At 41.5% G+C, this 20,481-nt stretch overlaps 1 protein-coding gene across 5 annotated transcripts in view; it reads left to right on the top strand.

The window, feature by feature from the left end:
* The first annotated feature begins 18,685 nt into the window (after positions 1-18,685).
* MBOAT1 (membrane bound O-acyltransferase domain containing 1) overlaps positions 18,686-20,481 on the top strand; it is a 53,304-nt gene continuing 51,508 nt past the window's right edge. For 4 of the 5 annotated variants that reach the window (XM_057424334.1, XM_057424337.1, XM_057424336.1 and 1 more), the window contains exon 1: positions 18,686-18,852. In XM_057424334.1, the coding sequence (XP_057280317.1) occupies positions 18,763-18,852 (90 nt within the window). In that variant the 5' untranslated portion in view covers positions 18,686-18,762. Of the gene's footprint in view, positions 18,853-19,069; positions 19,249-20,481 lie in introns of those variants that run through there. The other variant, XM_057424335.1, reaches the window with a different exon arrangement.

Raw genomic sequence — 20,481 nt, forward strand, 5'->3', positions numbered from 1 at the left:
CGCTGTCAATCCAGTTTGAAATTACCTCCTATTAGAGGAGACAGGAGCAGGACTACTTTATTGGGGTGCTGTCTCTTCTGTAACAGCAGATTTTCATCTCAGTGTACACAAGGTCTCCTTTATCCTTCTTTAACTAGTGGGCTTGTTGTAGGAAAGTTATACTAGTGGAATGTCTTAATTCAATCCAGGTTTGTTAGGTTTCTTTTCCACATTCATCCAGATCTGATAAATCGTGGTGTATTTACTTTTTTTGAATGCTTGTCTAAAAAGTATGTGCACTGAGGCTATTTCTCATAACGTGCTGACTTTTGGAACCAACTCTTTATTTACAGGCTTTGGTAAAATGGTTAGATTTATTATTTATTAACCAGAAAACTAACAGCCCTTTCTTTTAGAAAGGTACAGAGTTGCACACAGTATACTGTGCAACCAAAATTACAAGTCTGATTCTGGATTTTTTCAGAATTCCTATTATTTCTGGTTTGATAGGTAAAGCCACTACCATTTTTGGAGAGAGAAATCTTTTTCTTCCTTCCCTTTCACTTTCAAAACTTCCCTAACATTTTGTGGACTCTTGTTGCATCAAGAATTTTTGTAAATTTTGCTTTGAGACCATAGCTGGATTTTTCTGTGCTTTGTGACGAGGCTTTTCTTTACTGTGCTTTTAAAAATCACCTTACATAGATCTACTGTTCTCCTCATATAGTGGGTTCTATATTCATCCTTATTTTCCTGCTTAGTACGCCTGGATATAACATCAGTTAGCATTTTAATTTGAACTGTTTTATCAATATAGCTTTTGCAGGAATATGTCTTTAATTCTTCAATACCTAGCAGCTTGTGCAAAATCTCATATTTCATCATCACAGAAATATAATTGCAAGACATGCATTTTGGAGGCATCAGAAATATTTACAATAAATAGCAATACTTTCAAATAATGCTTGAATATTATGTAAGCATATACAGGCTTCAGAAATCCACGCTATTCAGACTACAGTGGAAACCGAGCTAGCAAGAGCTCAAGGTTTCCACATGTAGTCAGAACTATCCCTGTGGGACTATCATCTTCTGCATTCCCTATCAGAAGCTAGGTGCTAACAGAGCATGATGCTGATGAATACATTCTGACTTCTGGCCTTCTATTTTGTCCAGACCTGTTCACATTAGGTACCCTTTGGAGACATAAGAACGTGTGGTACTGGAAGAGCAATCCAACATTGCTCCAGCATCATCCGTAGATTATTCAGGCTTGAGCACTGACCCTAGGAGCCTCTGCCCTTAGGCTGTAGTAGCATGCACAACTTGAGCAGGCAGAAGCTGCCACCACGGCCATCAGAAGAAGCAGTCCTGCCTTTCACTTATCATTCATTCCTGTCCCTGTGCTACCCCTCCCTTTGCTTATGGCTGGGGAGCTGATCTGAGTTAGAGCCAGCTATTATTTGGGCTGGGTTAGTCTTAGCTTGCATCGGCTCCTGATCTGTTTCACTGCAGGGCTGCACAAGATGGTTTAGTGCCAACACAAAGTAGGGGACAGCATGGAGGCAGGGATGATCCAGGTGCCTGGAAAAAAAGGGAGCTGAGATGCAACCATCATCTTAACAAGTTCATGAAACTCCAGCCTTTTTCTCAATTGTGCTTTATAGTTCAGTTAATGAGGTCAGTTGAAGTATTGCTGTTTGTCATGTTTCAGTCGTTCCTCATCTACCTCTGCAGAACAGGTGATCTACACTGCTTCCCATTCCTCTGGGCTTTTCTGACCACCCCTGCTTTCCAAGGTGGGATGCTGGGAGCACCGAGTTCGGTGAAGTGGCTGTCACAGTTGCCTGTGTCCCAGTCAGGACTGTGGAGTCTGGTGGTCAAAAAGGAAACTGCAACCAACAAGAACTCACCTTCCACCGCTGACACCTTCAGGGAGCAGCTTTGGCCTGACAGTTTCTGTTCCATTTGCACAACAGCCCCGCACAGGTTTCCTCTTGGCTGAACTGCAGCTGGGCAAACTGCTTAACACTGCATGTCCCTAAAAGCAGCCTCTACTACGCTGACTGTAGAAGAGATCTTCACGGGGCTGATGCTTTCTCTTGTTGCTGTGGTGCTGGGCTGTGTTTGGTTTGTTGGAGTGCAGCTGCAGATCCAAGTTTCCTCAGACCTCGTAGTACAAGCCGATATAGTAGAAACCAGCTGGCATTGTTTCACTCTCTAGGACTCTTCCACATAAAATGCAAGTAGGGGTGATACCATCTGCCCCCAAACTCAAGGGAAGAACCAGGTGCAAATGCAGCTGGGACAAACAGTGACAGGAGCAGCTGTTGTTCAGCCTCTTAATCGCAGTTTTAATGCACATCTGTATGTGACATGGTCCTATTTGCCTACTTTTCTTATTATTTACTTAGGTTGTCTTTTCTCAGAACCTCCTCCCACCAAACCATGGTATTTCCTTCCACCACTTCATTGCGGTTGACTTTGCTCCAATCTCACCAGCCTTTGCCTCTTTAAAATAAAAATAACCTCTTTATCAACTAGTTTCATTACACTCCATGGGTACCATTGCAAGGACAAGGATTATAAATATTAGAATAGTTGGCTGTTGAGGTTGTGAGTGATAGTGGTGAGATGGGAGGGGTAATATCTCAAAGGTTAGCAGATCTTTCTCCCTTCCTCTAGAGAACTTCCATATGCAAGGGGTGTGTTATGGATATGGCTGTCAAAGTCTTAGGAAATGATGAAGCTTGTGGAATGGCAAGTTGTGAGATTAGACATTAATGTAAATTGCCCTGTACTTCTAGTAGGGAATAGTGTCTGTTGTGATGCAGTCCTTGCGCAAAAGGAAAATCTCTTGTCAGGTTTTCAGGTCCCTATGGGTCCCCAGGTTTCAGCACAATATGGTCATGCATAAAGATTTTAGGATTCAATTCCCTAAATGATTAGTCTCACTATGAACCTTTTAAAAAAATGAATAGATTCAAGTCCATGGAAATCCTCACTAGCCAGGCATCAATATTCTGAGACTAAAGAGAGTAGTGGTTGAAAGCAGCAGATATTTGTAAAGCATAGTATTATTTATCAAGGTGAACCTAAGGGAAATGCTTCTCTGATTCTGGCTCTTTTTTCTTTAATTATTTTTTTTGTAAATTGTTTTCTTCTTATAATAATAACAAAGACAGTTCATGTCTCAGAATTAAATTCTAAACTTAGAATAGAAGATAGAGGCTTATATTCTGTTTTTCATCAACAATTTAGCATTTTGATTTCAGAAAATGTTTGACGTGAGTTAGCTGCGTTAGGGTATAATTGCATTCTTGTTTTGGTCCTTAATTCATTTTTATGTCTGACTCATCTGGGAAGATCTTGTCTTTCTGGAAAAGAGATGGCAGCAAATCAGTTGGGAAACCACAGACTTCTTCAGATCTCACATTCATCTGATTTCGCAGTATTCTATTTGTAAGCTTGTGTCTTCAGTGTTGTATCAAATGTTACGTCTCTTTGCATTCCAGGAAACACCACGGGTAAATATGCAATCTCTCAGAGATACAAGAAATCTCATTTTTGAGGTAAAGGGTAGCAAATACAACAGAATAAATGCATACTCCTGGTTTACCCAATGGGGCAGCATCACTGAAATATAGAAAAAAGCTGAGGAAAGTTATAAAATGTGCTGCCTAAAGATTGTTTTCTTGATCTAAAGACTGCCAGAAACCTCTGAAAGGGTGCCATGTTGCAGAAGAAAGAGCCAAGCATCGTGTGTATGTACTTGACGGGTTCACATACTGCTGATGGAGTATACTGGTGTTTTCTTAGCAGAGAGTTATAGAAGCAAGGAAGGCTGCTGGGACATGTGGTGTTATGCAGGTCAATCTTCTGCTTGAAGCTGAACTATTGCCTGACAAGATCAAGTCTGATGTGACCTTGAAATGGAAGTGTCATGAGAGACACCAAGAACAACCTCCTGATTATCAGTTCCCCAGTAACAACTGTGGATAACATAAAACAAACAAAAAGATATGTACCCAAGGTTTCTCAGCTGTTGCTCAGAATCCCTTTACACTCACTGATGGCTTGCAATTGTTTGAAATTACTGGGTACATAGGGAAGCAAAGATTGTTCTGAGAAAATACTTACAAACCTAGTAAGTAACTGTGGTCGAGCTTTTGTAATGGCTCGGTTTCCTTGGTGGTGCCTATGCAGGTTGTGCTTTTACAAGCATGAGGTCAGTGAGTAATTTGGTGAATAGCGATTTCACAGGAGTGGCAGCAGACTATGTTAATAAAGTCAATGCTGAGCAATACAGTTTGCTTCTGCCTGCCATTGAGTTGCTCTGTCTAAAGTGGGGCTGTGTTTAAAGAGCATCTTCTTGTGCTCATTGACATTATAACCACAACTGTTCACTCCCCAGCACCTGAAGATAGTCTCCAACAATGTTAAATGAACTTACCGTTTTTACAGAGTTCAGTGGTTGCATCAAACCAATGTACTACCATTACTGGTTTAAACTGGGATGTAAATGAAAGAAATAGCAGAAGTAACAGTGCTGCCAGGCTAAGGAACAAAAACTGTCTTCTGTTTCTGAGTTTCAGTATTTCCTCATCTGTGTTTCAACAAGACTCACTTTAGCTTAAGATGATGCATATCTTGAGATCTTTTGGCACCGTGTGTGCAATGTTAACCATCTGAGCATGGTACATTTAGAAAGCAAAGGCTGGAAGGTGTTGCAAAGGGAGGTGGTTCTTGTTTTTCTTCTTCTTGTTCTTGTTATTTTCCCTTCCCTTCCATTCCCTTCCCTCCCTTCTCTTCCCCTTCCCCTTCTCTTCCCTTCTCCTTCCCTTCCCCTCCCTTCCCTTTTCCCTTCCCCATCCCCTTCCTCTTCCTCTTCCCTCTTCCCTTTCCCTCTGGAAGAACAGTTGGCTGGAGGTGGGCCCAAAGAAGGTGGAAGAAGGTGTGTGCAGGGACTAATTCAGTGTTCTATTCTCATAAACTGTTCTGCCAAGTAACTCTTTCCTCTGATTTTTGTCTAACATATTTTTGCCAAGGAAGAGCTTAATTTTTGTGTGCTACTGAATCACGTGGTGTTGAACCTTAATTCCTCTAGGCCTGAATGTTAAAAATGGCCCAATTTGTGCCTTTTTCTATAACAAAGAGAGAAATAAGCAAAGAAACCTAGAAGCAAAATCTCAGATGAAGTTATCTGTCCAGACATTTATGTGTAACTAAAAATTTAAAACACTTCTGGAACTGGATTTTATTTTTTATTTTTTAATCTTTTAAATTATTAGAGCCATTGCTGGCATGGTTTCGGTCCAGACAAACTACCATTCTCCCAGGCCAGTTCTGGCCCAAGACCGTTCCTGGTAAACCACTTGGAATGTGGCCACCCTGTTTTAGATGATCTTATGGGCTCCAAAATTTCAATGATATATCCTACTAGCTCACACAATTACTTGTTTTTTATTAGAATATTAAACTGCAGTTACTGGAAAGAAATTAAAACTGGATTTTGATACCAAAAGAGATGGAACGTTCTCCACTTCTTATGTGAATGTATTCCTCCTAATCATTTGAGCTTCCTGTCTGCTTCAAAGTACATGACTCCAATTTCCAGTCACTGATTGTTACTTTATTTTACTTTTCTTCTGTTGGCCTATGATCATTCAGTGCTTCCTGCTTCAGAAGATACTTATATGCTGTAAGCAAACTGATTTTTATAACAGATTGTGTTTTTCAGGTCTTTGTCCCTAAGGCATTTTCTACAGCTCTGTAATAAATACTGCTGCTCTCTTGTGTATCAACACCCATGTTCAACATTCTTTTCAATAAGGATAGCTAATGCAGTTATATTCTAGTCTTAGTTCTCAGCTCCTTCCTCCCTACTACTTCTCTCTGCTTTATTTTCCAAGCCATGCTGACGCTGAGCATTGTGCTTGGAGAGTTCGTTCAGCTTGTCTCCTTCAGTTCCTCACAGAGTCACTGCTGTCCAGCTCCTGATGCTGCAGGCAGAGCCTTGGTTTCCTTCTGCAGTTGTATGGTTGGCTACAGTTTGTTTGTAAAGGTCCTGGTCATCCCAGAATGACTCAGATCGCTCTGTACCAGTGCCCTGTCCACTCAAGTAACTCTAATCATGCAAATCTGTGTTTCCACAGATGTTTTGGGAAGTGATACTTACAGCCTTGAAACAATTTTACTATCTTCATTTAATAATATCCACAAATATAATAAAGATGTCACACTAACAAAGCCCTGCAAAACCATCTTTGTGTCAGCAGCATTCATTGACCTTTATTTCAATTTTTTTAACTTTATTTAATTTTTGTTCTACACTGGGTTGCTATCTCTTCCCTCAGTTTCCCTTTATTAAATATTTCTTTGAATAGTGACCATTTTGTTGTTAATATGGAATGTTTTAATTTTTAAAAAAAGGAATAATTCAGCATATATTTAAGGAGCTGCTACAAATCACATGTTTAGTGACACCATTCAGGCTTCAGCATCATGTTCTCTAGGACAGATTTCTCTTAGTATGGAGTTGTTTTTCAAGACTAAAAAAGCTTTAAATAAGGGAATGTCCTGAGCCAATTTCACTGTAAACAATGTCAAAATGGCACTATCATCTGGCAATGAAAATAGAATTTGAAAATATAGGTAGTATTGTGGACAAGCTTTCGCCTGGCCAATTCTGCATCCTCATCAAAGTCTTTTATAAAGGATCCATCTAATTCTAAAAACCAATGTATTAGAGAGAAAAACAAACCAACAACAATTTAACCGAAGGGGCAGTTGATGAATATGACTGGTTGTAAATCTGGAGTAAAGTCTGATTGTAATTCTGGAGTAAAGTAAAAGTTAAAACTTTCACCTTCATCTGTTATGACACATTACAGAACAGAGCCCTTCATGAAGCTAAAACTTTTCAAGTTTCCTTAGGCCAAAGACATACACATAGTTTACGGAGTCAAAATAAACTATTAGCTTTTGAAATAAGCAAACAGCTTTCAAAATGCGCCTAATCCATTTCTATTTGTTATTAGCCCATCTGGTCAGCTACGTGCTTCACAGCATGCCTGCTAATAATCCAAAACTTTCTACTATTATAGTCCTGACCATGTATAATATAACGTTCACTTCCACCTATTTAGAGTAACTTTTCTCTTCACACTTTAGCTCTGGAAATACTTGCTTAGAGTAATAAGTATTTTCAAGTCTATAGTTTCTTTCTTTTCCTGTTCAGTCTTGAATTCAGAAATAAAGTGCTAGAAGCTGTGCAGTTTTACTTTTCAGAGATTTAGCCTATCTCTTAAGTTACAGAACTTTGCACTGTATAAAATGTGAGCCAAACACAATCTTCAAGTATAATCACATACTTAGGAAATAATTGCTAGCGTTACAAGTACAAATCAGTAGCTGGGCTTTCCTTGTGCTCAGCTCTCTCATGCTGAAGAATGCCAAAGATGATGCCAGAAACTTGAAAGCTATTCATTTTGCATGCATGAGACATGCATCATGCATGGGACAGCCTCAGGCATACCCTGCAGAAGTAAAGGATGGTTTGTTTATCTACAAGGAATATTCCTGTCAGTAAAACTATTGCAATTTGCAAATGGTAATGAGTATGCTATGCAACAGAGAGGCAGTACCGACTGAAAGGACCCCACTTTTAGGAACAGTGTGATTTTTGGATCCACAACTTGTTCAGAAGGCTTAGTGAGCTGGAGTAATTTTATGCTGTAACAAATCTTTTAATCATTTAGTGGTCCTCTTGTTTTCTTTCCACTGCATTCTTTGGGAACATTAGGATTATCTATGTGTTCTGCACTCTTCCCCATACCCCAAAATTAAGATGTATGCTGTACCTGCAGGGATCTTAAAGCAACAAATTTGGAATTTGGGATGGAATTTTTTTATTTCATGATACCAAAATGTGAGAAGCCAAAGGAACAGCTTGAACAAGCAGGCAGCTCTTAATTATCTGCACACCCAACCTCAGTTGAATTAGGCAGAGGCAAATTAGAAAGGAAGTTGCAACACTGTGTCATGTTTTACCATCCTGTATAGCACAGGCTAGTTTTAGCCTTCCAAAAGTCTAATGTCAAACTGTGGGATGCTGTTAGCAACCTGTCCTTCAACTCCCATGCCCAGAAAAACCTCATGGGAAGAAAAATTGCTGTGCAAAGCTGTGGTTTGTCATTGTGGAGAGAACAAATAGCCTTGTTTTTCCTTCCCTTCCCCAGCATCAAATGTACGGTGTAGGGCCATGTGGAAAAGTTGGCAAATTCAATGGAAAAGGAAAGCAGGGACTGCTGAGCAGGGACACTCAGAGTTAATATACTTTCTGCAGTATTAATTCTCTTTTACACCCTATTGTTTTCTTCTGCATGTAGCAGGAGTCAAAGTGCCTTGTGGAGAGAGTTAAGCCAGGACAGCACAGCCACTGAATAAGTGACTCTGCAATGGTTGAGAGGGGGCTTTGCCTTGTGTACCTGGGGGTTTGGGACTGGAGTCCTGAGTATTGCTTTTTTTTCAGACACTGTCCCACTACCTCTTCATTTCACTGGTCCCACAGCCTGGATGATCTTAAGGTCCTTTCCAACCCTAATTATTCTATGATTCTAAGTAGCTTCCTGCTGGTAGATGCAGTGGAGCTGCAACAACACTTCATCTTTTTAGGACGAAACCCACTTGGCTGCATCCCTGCGTTTACATGGTAGACATAAACTGCAAACCTCTGCGGTTTGAATCCAGATCATAGAATCATAGAATCATAGAATTGTTAGGGTTGGAAAGGACCTTAAGATCATCAGATTGAAACCAAAATCATTAGACTGCTTGTCTGCAAGACATGAGGGAGCCCTCCCAGAAATCTCAGGCTGCAGTATATGCTACCCATAGTGGCATTCAGCAATGATCTATAGCAGTAACCTGTAAGATGTACCAGCAGCCTAGCTAGAGAAGATAAATCCAGGTTAGATCAGAAGACTAAATACTTCCTTATAGGGATAACTCAGACAAGCAGAAGATTTAGATGGAAACTCAGAAATTCAATAACTAGGTGATGGCAATGACCCTTTTTGTCAACTTTGGCTATGCATGGAGTGGAAGAGGAGATCTTTTTTTTAACAGTATAGGAAGCTGCCATTACAGTAGATCCATATCATGCTCTGCCAAGTGGAATGCAATTTGTCAGTTCCTGTGTAGCAAATCATGATGATATCCATTTAAAAACATGTTTGCAAGCAGTCAGCTGGCAAGTGCAGTCTACCCTGGCCCATGTAATTACCCACAGTAATTGGGTCATTCACTTCAAAAGACTCTGTTTTGCCCATGTAGTGACAGAAGCAATGACCTCATATGGAGAAAGCCTGTATCGGACCAGGGATTCTAACAGTGGGATAGGGGAAAGAAAGTATTCCTATGGAACTAAATGGAAACAGCAGACCCCCATTAGGCGTCGAACTGAGGCTCTGGAATAGATCTAATTGCACCTCAGAAATGATGCTGAAGGAAAACAAGGAAAAAAGTTCTGCAAGTTATCATTACAGAGGGGAACGTAACCTACCTAAAGAGAGGGCTCCTGGGGCAAGCTCTCTTCCTGTCCAGAGCTGCAGATCACCATCTTCAGCACCCTTCTGTACCCAGGCACTACCCATGTGAAAAAAAAATGATACTGAGAAGGTATTAGTGTATTTTAACATTTTAGGTTGTCAATTTTAATTTGGAATTTCTTTTTTAATATGAGTTAATAACAGAGTTGGTTTCTGATTTAAAGATAATCAAGTATTTGGTTACAAAATTAAGAAGTTATAACGCCTATTTTACCTGTTTGTGACAGAGAATGAGGCCTTTCTCTACATCATGTAGAGTATTTTCTTTTCTCTCTTTGTCTCTCAGGGCAATTATCTATTAGAATAACTTTGCTAGGATTATAACTCTTCTCTATCCCTAGCAATTTTAAGAGCTAGAGTACTTGTTTTTCATAAAGTTAGGCTCTAATCTGAACAAGAAATAATTGTTACAAACAGCTTATGTTACCTCACCAGAGTGGATTTTTTTTTTTTTTCAATCTTTAACCACTGATCCTTTTAATTTTCTCTTCTGAGACAACCTCCATTACCATGTGTACAGAATAAGTTTCTGGGAGTTTAGGTGTCCATGATGTCTCAGCCACCTCTGCAGTACAAAGTCAGGTGAGAGCATTTTGTAGTGAAACTCAACAGCCTCTCACTAACACAGATGTATGGAAAATATGTAAAACAAACTGAGAAACTAAGCAAAACTTCACCTCAAATTTAAGAGAAGCAATTTACAGCTTAGAGATTAAGCACCAAAACCAGATGCATATCCTCTGAGTGAAGTCCAAATCTGGTTTAGCGGAAAGCAAGCTAAAATAGGAAGACAAAAGAAAAGTCAAATCCTTCTACACTGAAGTTTCATACATTGTACTCTGCTAGTAGTTCAGACTTTGTGACCACTAGGGTCACTTCTGGCCTTATAGCCAGGGTATCCTCACTGCCAGAAATGTGCGAGTGGAACTTTCAGTTACATCTGCCGTTTCTATCACTTCTTTCACACTAGACTTTAAACCGTTCAAAGTATGTAACAGAGTCATCACTTGAACAAGACAATAGTTGCTGAAACTTAATCTAGACTGTATGCAACACTGCCAAACAATACATTTCTCAGATTAACCTGTAAAATACACAGGAAAAACATCCAGCAAAGACAAGCTCATCCCATTTTTGCCAGCTCGGGCAAAGGGCTTGTTGCTAGTGGTAAGGGAGCTGATTTTTGGAAGGCTGAGTGTACTCTTCTGTTGCTCCATTTTGATGGCACTTGGAGGACCATTTTTTCTACGTTTTTGCACCATCTTAGCCTTGTAAGAAGTGCTGTATTATGAGATTGGCCTAGTTGGGGTACTGATAAAACTAAACACTTATTTGAACACACAGCTTTACAGTAGGGCAGTCGTTTCTTTTTATTTTCCTACATTCCTAAGAAGCCTGAAATTTGCTCACATACAGTCACTTAATACCATAGGCATGGTACTCTCTCTGAGCAGCTGCTAAAGCAGACAATGCTCGACTTCATTTAAGTTGTTTTCTTCAATCAGGTCTGCTTTTTTTTACAGAAGTAGGTAGCCCCGCACTTACGGAACTGCCAGAAGGTGTGCCAATATCCACAGTAAGTTTATAAAGTATCTGTTGACAGATGTGACCTACAGGAGACTTTGAAGGTGAAGGTCTCAGTTTCTCTTCCTTGTAGAATCCACAACCATTGTTTGATGATCCTGGCTTGAGGCAAGATCTGATCTTGAGGACACGAACTGATCCACCCCGGAGGGTCTAATAAGTGGCTGCCATTAAACAAACATCATTAACGTTTTACAGATCAGCCAGCAGGGGTCCTGCCTTTGCCAGCGATGAAAATACACCTAAAGGTCTGATTGTTAACTGGGTCAACTTCTTTCTGGTGGCTCTTACTGGGCCTTGAATTCAGTCCGTTTCCCCATGCATATGAGTATTACACTCATAATAACAGTCACAGCAGTAATATATTTATTATGTTCATTATCACCATGCCAAGCAGCTGTATTCATGGGGGAGGACCCTGTTTTTCTGAATGATACACAAGCCCAGCATAAAGCAAGCAGCCCTGGCTAAAGGGGCTAATGATCTAAGTAGGAGGCAGGATTGAAAGCTGGATATAGACCAGCTGGCATAAGAGGCTGAGGAAACAATAAAACAGCACTAATCAGTGAATATGCTGTGATCTCAGCATAACAACTCTCTGTTGACAAGCTTTCAGTAGAAAAGCGTGTGTTCCCTCCCTCCCCCTCCCCAAAAAAAAAAAAAAAAAAAAAAAAAAAAAAAAAGGAAAAGGCTCAAGAAGTTTTAAGAATTAACTAAAAAGAGGTATATTAATCTTGCATGTTTATTGAGGTCAACTTGTAACTGGAGAAGGGCAAGTTCAGAAGAAAACCCAGGAGTGCTTGTTTGAAAATCTAACATAATGGCTAAGGTTTGTCTTACAGTGGATGGATAGACAATGGGAACCTAGAAAAGGAAGAATGACACAAGCAGAGAAAAACAGATTATGCAAAAAGAGGAGTGATATATTCAAAGAAGTGTATTTGGGAAATAGACTTTGCAGTAACGTTCTGATTGGGCAAGGGTAAATTTACCAATGCTGCAGGAAAAAAATGTTTCAGTAATCAAAAGATGAGACAATAGGAGCCTGGCTGAGATTTTAGCTGAGCATGTGTTGACTATATCTTTACAGGTATTCACTCAGAGTAATGAAGTACAACTTTAAAGTAGAAAAAGGCAATTTCTATGAAACAAACAGATTGGAAAAACTTTACAACCAGAATTTCTTGTAGTTACATAATTAATATCTTGGTCATCTTAAATAACACTCTTGAGCTTCAAATCATACTCATCCCTCTTTTTTTTCTTTTCTTTGCACATTATTTGAATGTCATGACTATCCACAACTAGAACAGTAGTACATACAATTTACTCTTTAACAGTGTACTGTAGGACAAAGTGTCCAGTTAGCATTACTGTTACTAGATATCTTATTCAGACTCTACATGCTGCAGAGCAGTGGATTTAGCTAGCTGTTACCTGATAGCATTAGCAGACAAAAAACTGTGCAGATCTTGGCTCTCTAAATCCATGCACGAGTACTGAATGATTTCTGCAATGTAGTTTAACCTTTTCCATGAGACTTTTAACTACAATTGAAAAGGCTTGTTTGCTTATACAATTTTGATTTTTCCTTGTAGAAAATGGTAGTATTACATCTACTTTTTAAAGTACTTTAAAAACACTAGAACTGCTTTCTGCTAACTGTAACTCTTGTCTGGTTTCAACATCTTTTTTACCACCTATTTCATTTACTGCAAGAAGGATTTCTAGAAAACAATTATGCTATAAGGTTTTGGAACTATTTCTCTAACTTCCCGGCAAAGCTAAAACGACTTTTCTCTGTGTTGCACGGTTTCCCCTCTAGATGGTAGCAGAGAACAAACTCTAAGGTACTTGCATTGTGAAGGCTGGGCGCATACTAGCGAAAACCTGCGAAGTACAATGCAAAGAAGCTGAAAAGTCATTGTATATTAAATTACCTTTGTTTTGTTTTCATTTGACATAGGTAAGAAGAGTTAAGCTGTATTCGCTGATGGCTCCTAGTAAATTTAAACTTGGAATTTTGAAGGAATGTTGCTATCAAAAACTTCCATGAAATATGATTTGCCTTGTCTGTTCTGCAAATACTTTCTTAAGAATACAAAAATAATTATTTTTTTTTTTTATTTTTTAATATAAAACATTAGTTCAGTACTTTTGGACATCTTCTGTTTTCTTTATAAAATCCTTCTCTTGATTCCCTTAAACATAGTTGAACTGAAATGTCTGCATGTCCAGTGTTATTGCCTGGATCTTGAATGATTTCCATGAACATCTACCTTTTTCAGATTAGTTATGAGTAACTCTTTTTAAACTTTAATTTTTGAAATTTCTGATTTTTTAAATCACAAAATTTCCTTCCAGGTTTTTAGTTTCTGTAGAGAGACTTTAAATCCCAAAATGTTCCTGAATCAAGAATAGTAGAGCTCACAAGAAGATCTTGTGATAAATGATCTTCTTTTTAATTCACTAGTAAATGGAAAAAAATAATCCTTCTATATTTATGTGTATTTACGTGGCCTTATGACTGCTGGTTTTATTAAAGTTCCCTCTCAGCAGCAGGAAAAGAAACCAGGCTGCAAAATTATCTCAAGTCTAGACACAGAGGGCCTCATGTTGGTAGAATGAATCACAAGCCATAAAGTATACGTTAACCTCTGTTCACTGTCTTCTATTGTCTTTAATTTTGCATCGATAGATCCTAATTCACTATTATTTGAAAATATTAAACATCAGTATTCAATGGTCTCTGAAACCTTCTTTAGCAGGTAACATTCCCTTTCAATAATGGTGAAGGCCATCAGTGCTATGACTTTATAGCCATACGGATGTGTGGATGCTACCTAGAAAAAAAAATACCCACTTTCTCCCTCAGTTGCTCAGCTTTGTTTCTTGCAGTTCTGTGTATCTTCTAGACCTGCAGTTCATCCACAGGCCGCCATGGTCCATAGGCCTGAGTTTTCAATGTCAAAAGAAATCAGGATTTGAAAAGAAACACATTCTCCTTCATTCTGAAACAAAAGGAGCACAGGAATAATTTCTAGCTCATCTCTGGGGGGTTTCATTCACACATGTAGGATACCTTATTGGCACGTTCACACCATTATTTCCTTAACTGCATGGTTTCTCCCCCCCCCCCCCCCCCCCCCCCATTTTCCAGATTTTGAATAATCCTTTCTGGATTCTTCAAAAATTAGTGTTAGCAAAGCCAGAATTTAAAATACCAGTGCAAAGATAAAAGGGTCTTTTTAGTGGCAGACTAACATTTCTACTGATGAGATCATTCTAGACGTCTTACAACATTGCTACACTGTGCTTGGGTGCTACACTGGCAACCTTCATTCCTGCATTTCCTAACTATTAAATGACTGTGATTTCTCCACATCATCTGGTGAATTGTCTTCTACTGTTTAAACCATGAACCAAAACCTTCCACTGAAGAGTAATGCTAACCATATGGAACTGTATCAATCATGCATGGTCAGAGAATCACAGAGTAGCACTCACTTCTGTATGCAAACTGGTAGAAACTCTACAGCAAACAATTAAGTTAGCAGACACACAGGTAACTATGATATAAGGGGGAAACCACAGCCATTGTACAGAAGTTACACATCACAAATCCATTAGAGTTCTCTGAAGACTAAGGGTGATCCTGTCCAGAGGGTTTCCAGATTAGTGGGGGTAAGGTTTTGTACCCACAGAAATTAAATAGTCACAGAATAGTAGGGAATGCTGTCTTCTGCATTAATAGCTGTTTAAAATGAAAGAAATAAAGGATGAGAATAAATATTGAGTTGGAAATTAATATGACGGAAACAGAACACATTAAGTTTTTGGAAAATGAGATGAGAAGACAAAATTAGCAAGGATATGAAATAATTCAAGATGATCAAAGCTTCATTATAACACTATAACACATTTCTTAGTGTTGTATTGTGGGGCAATTTAAAGACTGCTAACATTTAACACTGATAAATGCAAACAGGGAAAAGCATTAGGCTGTAAATTACCTATTACCTTTGACTTTGAATTTACTGGAGATGATAGTAGGAATTCTTGGTAAAGAAATAGAGAACACAACATTATGTTACTATGTAAATCTATAGTCTTTCCCTTTCAAAAACAGAAACAGAAATCTAAGATGAAAAGGTAGAACAAAGATACCAGTAACTTCCACATAACGAGAGATTAACTAGGTGCCTCAGTGAGGTCAAGAGACAACTTAGGGTATATGAAGTTATAAATAGCATCAGGGAGGTGATTAAGCAATGATTACTCACTTATTTCTCACAGCACAAGAACAAGGCAGCACCCAATGAAATTACGAGGCAGCTGCTTTAAAACAAACTAAAGGAAGTACTATATCATACAGCACATAATTAAATAGTGGAACTCATGGGATATTGTGGAGGTCAAAAATATAAGTAAATCTGAAAAATATTAGACATGTAACATAGCCCATCAGTGGCTATTAAATATTATATTCCAGATGAAATTTCATTTTGGGAAGTCCCGACTACTATAAGCTCGGAGAGGGCAAAGTAGAAGTATTGTGCTGTGTTTGCTGCATTTCTTGTACACCTTGCCTAAGCATCCACAGTTGTCACTGTCAGAGACAAGAGACCTAAATAACCTTTTGGTCTGACAAGTTATGACTACTTTTACACCTTGTAGGTGGTCCTGCCCTAGGTAGACAAGGGGGCAACAGACAGTGACTTACAATTTTTATGTGCAAATTAGTTTATGAATCAAATACAGCAGTGATACATTCAAGCATGGCAGAGTTTAGGAGAACTTTCTCATCTAGGTGCAGCATACAGTGAATGCACCTTTCCTGAGCCAGTTTGGGTCCAGGAGCATGTTTTCAGTTGCATTTAGCCCTGTCTAATGTCCCTTGGCTCCATGAAGTGCCAGTTTAAGTGTCTTTTATAGCAGGGCTTCCCTTTCCAGGGGCACAGACTCTGCATAACACCCCACGCTTCCGGCTCCCTACATCTGTACTACCCTGTAATCAAACTAGTAAAGCTCCTAAAGAAGGAGGTGCAACAAAGACTGTGCTGAGGAGCCATCAAACCAAGCTTTCTTGCTGATAGCTTGGGTGTGGAGGTGAAATCTACCTTCTTTTGGGATTGTACCAGCCTTCCATGTCTATAAGCTGTAGAGCTGATAGTATTTTGCTTATGTGAGTTAAAGCTACTAGCTAAACAAGAAAAGGAGCACTGGAATTGAGGAATTGTTTTCAACAGTGATAGTCTTCCTCATAATAATTACAGCGTTCTTTCCTCCCCTGCTGCGACTCAGCTTCTCCTGCCCATCTGCCCAGTGTTTTCATCTTGATACTATCTTGCCTTTCTTCTCTTTTGTCCCACCTTGTTCTTGCTGATATGCTTCCACCACCAATTCTGTCCTCCTTACCATAGCTCCCTTTGCTTCTGTTCCTGTAACCAACTTTGCTCTAGTTCCCTTCACCAAGCTTCTTGTGCTAACTCACTTCAAAACTGCCACCTTTCTCCTTCTTGTGCTCTTGCTCCTGGCTTTCTCCATCTGTCCTTTTCTCTTTCCAGCTGCTTTCCAGAGCAGCTGTTTCCACTGCTGTACAAAACCCAGATGGCCAAGTACTGACAGAGACACATGCATGCTCTTCTCAGTTCCTGTGCCTGGAGCCATGTGATATTCCACTCATGTAGTGGCAGAAATAGATGTGAGTCCAGTCATACGGAGGAAATGCAAAAGGCCGAAAAATGCTTATGGTCTTCAGAGATGTTATATGCTGACCCCTGAGTGTCCACATGGGTTATGTGTGGCTTTTTCCCCAGAACTCTGGCAGTTGGTCACTCATAAGTAGTTTCACAAAGACATTGAAAGGCATTTCCTCAATTCCAGGACAACTACCACACCTACGCTTGAAGTCACCATCCCAGAGGTACTAGATTTCCACAGTGAAAACACTTTGAGAATATTTGTAGCTCGTGCGTTTAATAAATCACTTTTATTCTGTTCCCAAAAGCAGGTCAGTGGTTTTAGCCCAAGCTCAGCAAGCAGCCTGCCTGTGGTAGACACAGCCTGTGGAAAGTTCCATGCAGACAGATTCAGGCTGGCAAATTTTAAACTGGAAAGAGGGCCTTCTAATGGAAAATATTAGGAACCCTTATGCATGGCTACCCAGTCCTTCCAAACTGTTTAGTTTCCCTACTTAAAGTGAGTATGTGCATGCATGTATGTACACACACACATATATATATATATTTTCAAACTGGCACACTAAAACAATACTATTTAGAAAATGTTGTTGCTGTTAACTCCTTCCCCACCAAACAATTTTTGCCTGGGGTTTCTAGCACAGTATAAGCAGGACACTTTAAAGATGGAATACTACCCTTTTTTAGCCACTACTACAGTTTCAGCTAACACAGTTGACAATTATTTGAAGAAGAGACAATGATGTGCCTATTAAAGAGCCCAAAACCTAGCCCACAAAGACTCTTTGGGGCATTTCAGGTTTTAAGCATGTCAGCAGCACAAGCTGAACAGAAAGCTTCACAACGTTGCCCAAGCACTCCTTGCAATACAACACAGCATTGTCCAGGGCAAGTGCAAGGATACTCCTTTTGCAGAGATACGGTCTTGGCAGAATACCTTTTGAACGGCGTATTGCACTTACAAGATAAACAGTTCACTTAGAACTCCTACTCCTTTTTCTTCCCCTATCAAAGAAAAGTCACTGTTTCCCCAGATCACATGCATCTGAGTTTCCAGCAACGTGAACTGTAGGCTGAATGCTTGGTGATTCTCCATTAAAAGCATCACTACTTCTGAAAGCAATGGCTGAAAAAAACCCACCTCTGTGTTAAAACATACATACTAAACCCATTTTACAGCTGCTTTGGTTGTGAAACTCCAGCTTGCCTCTGCTCGGGACAGTTGCGAGCTGGCACTTTGGCCGCGCAGGTGCCAGGGAAGTTAAATGCTTCTGGCGGAGACGGCTCAGGGAAACCACTTCTAGTTGTGGCTGCTGGTGCGTACCGGGGGGAACCGAACCCCCGCGGCACTGCCGCTACCGCAGAGAGCGGGTGCGCGCACCCGAACCAGGCCCGCCGCTGTCACTGCACGTCCCTTCGCCCCGGGCGCGCTCCCCTCTCTCCTCCCCATGCTCGGGATGTTTTTGACTTCCCGTAAGCACCGCGACGCCGCAGGGAGGGGATGCGGGCTCCCTCAGGGCAGAGCCGTTGCCTTTCAACTTCGAATCCGGCGGGGGCAAACCGCCCTTATAACGGACCCCCCTAGGAGCGGGCTCGGCAGCCTAATCCTAGCTCCCCCCTTCCCACGGGGGTGATGGAAGAAGACAGTAAACGCCCCGGGGATACCGGGGGATCCCCCATCCCAGCCCGACGGGGCCCTACAGCGCCAGCCCCGCCCCGCCAGTTACCGGCGGCCCCGCCTCGGCGAGCGCCCCCTGCTGCCCGGCGGGTGGCGCGGCGGGGCGGCGGCCGGCGGTGGCGGAGCGGTGCGGAGCTGGGCGCGGAGGGGCGCGCAGGTGTGCGCGGAGGCGGTGAGCCTGTTCGGTTCGGGTGCGGGGCTATGCAGCATGGCCGAGCTGCTCGGCGCGCCGCACCGTACCACCGGCTCCACCTTGCTGCACCCGCTGAGCGGGCTGCTGGGCATCCCGCTGGACCAGGTGAGGCTGTTTGCCGTGCCGTGCGGTGCCGGGAGCGGCGGGGGTCTCCAGGCGCGGCGCGGCTGTCACTCCTCGCATCTGCAAAGGAGCTCTGGGGCAGCGCGGAGGCGCCGTCCACCGCGGAAGACCCCGGGGTAGGACCGCTTTCCGGAGGCGAGCGGCGCAGAGCGGGGCAAGGTGGGGGCCGGGCTGGGGTGAGCAGTGCAGCTGAGCCGGGCGGGCTGCTCGTTGCTGCACTGAGAGCTCTTTATTTTCCCCGGCAATGCTTTCCTCTTTCTGTGCTCTTACAAGAAGTCGCTGCTGCTGGATGCTGTTAAGGGACGGCGTTGAGCGAGTTGTGGCTAAGTTTGAAGAGTTTAAATAGTCGCGATGCTCGTCCGCCTCTGGGGTACCGCGGTGGGTGTATGGGGTCTGGTAGGACATCGTCAGTTTCAGGCTGCAGATTTGTGAAGGAGGCACAGAAGTCTCAACCTAGTGCAGGTGCCCGGTGAAATTGCAAAGTGCCTGCATGGAGGTACGCAAAACACACGAGCGGGTGGGCAAGCAAGTTTGCATGAAGTGCTTAACAGGACAACATATTTTTGGCTGTGGTGTTGTCAGGTTGTTCGTAGTCTTGTTAAGCTGATCTCACACAGGCAGAAAACGTTGCTCCCCCCCCTTCATTGTCTCTCTAGCTGGCATGAACCTGCTGCCCTCCTGCATTCTTTCAACAACGAGGAAGTCGGGTCTGGAAGTTCATGCTGACCAGAAGTTGTCTCCAACAAACTACTGGGAGGTTGAGCTGTGCTATAAGTAAACCAGGGCAACTGAGACGTGCTGGTAAAAGCCAACAGAAGGTTGAGATTTAACTGCCTTCCTCTGTTTGCAGAGTGGCTGGTGCTGTGTGTCAGTTTTTACTACTGTTTGGTTTTGAAGTTGAGTAAGAAATATATCATTTCCTAGATTAAACCCTACATCTAACTGTGCCAGTTGCTTCTTTTAAAACAGAAAACAGGTTTTGATGCTAAAAAGAGGTCTATTGCTCCATGTTAAACCAGTCAAATAGTAAAGGCCTATAATTATTTATAAGCTATTAATTTAGAAGGTATGTGATTAGCAATAGCTTCTTTTTTGAGGTATTCCGTGCCATGATTGATAAATACAGGAACACTAAACAAACCAGGAATAGCAAACGTTTTCTGTTCCAGCTTATTTGTGATGCCATGGTGTACGTACAGTGTTAGGCTGCCTGGGTCACCAAACTATGAAGATTTGATGGACTTGACCCCCTTGCTAGGGTTTGTTGCAGAACTGCAGCACAACTGTGCTGAAATGCAGCTTTCCTCACATGGAAATCCCTTTCCCCACCCACCCCTACTTAATTATCCCTATGAGAGGATGTTATCAATAATTTAAAAAAGTCTTCCCCACTCCTCTTGCCCCACTGCAATGTGCTGGACCATACCGAGCATCAGGGATTCCTGCTGCCCTGAAGTGGGAAATACCCATATTGCTGCTTGCAAGTGTTGTGTCACTGCTGTCTCCTCAAGTGACAGGAGTTTCAACCCTGACCTGCAGTGCTAATGCCCTTGGAAACAAAATAAAAAGACTTTCACAGGGCTCTTCTGCCAGGTGGGTGGTTACTTTGCT

This window comes from Pezoporus wallicus, unplaced genomic scaffold, assembly GCF_028554395.1.
Source record: "Pezoporus wallicus isolate ANWC-B61680 ecotype Strahan unplaced genomic scaffold, APGP_CSIRO_Pwel_v1 contig_5485, whole genome shotgun sequence".
Taxonomy (NCBI): domain Eukaryota; kingdom Metazoa; phylum Chordata; class Aves; order Psittaciformes; family Psittacidae; genus Pezoporus; species Pezoporus wallicus.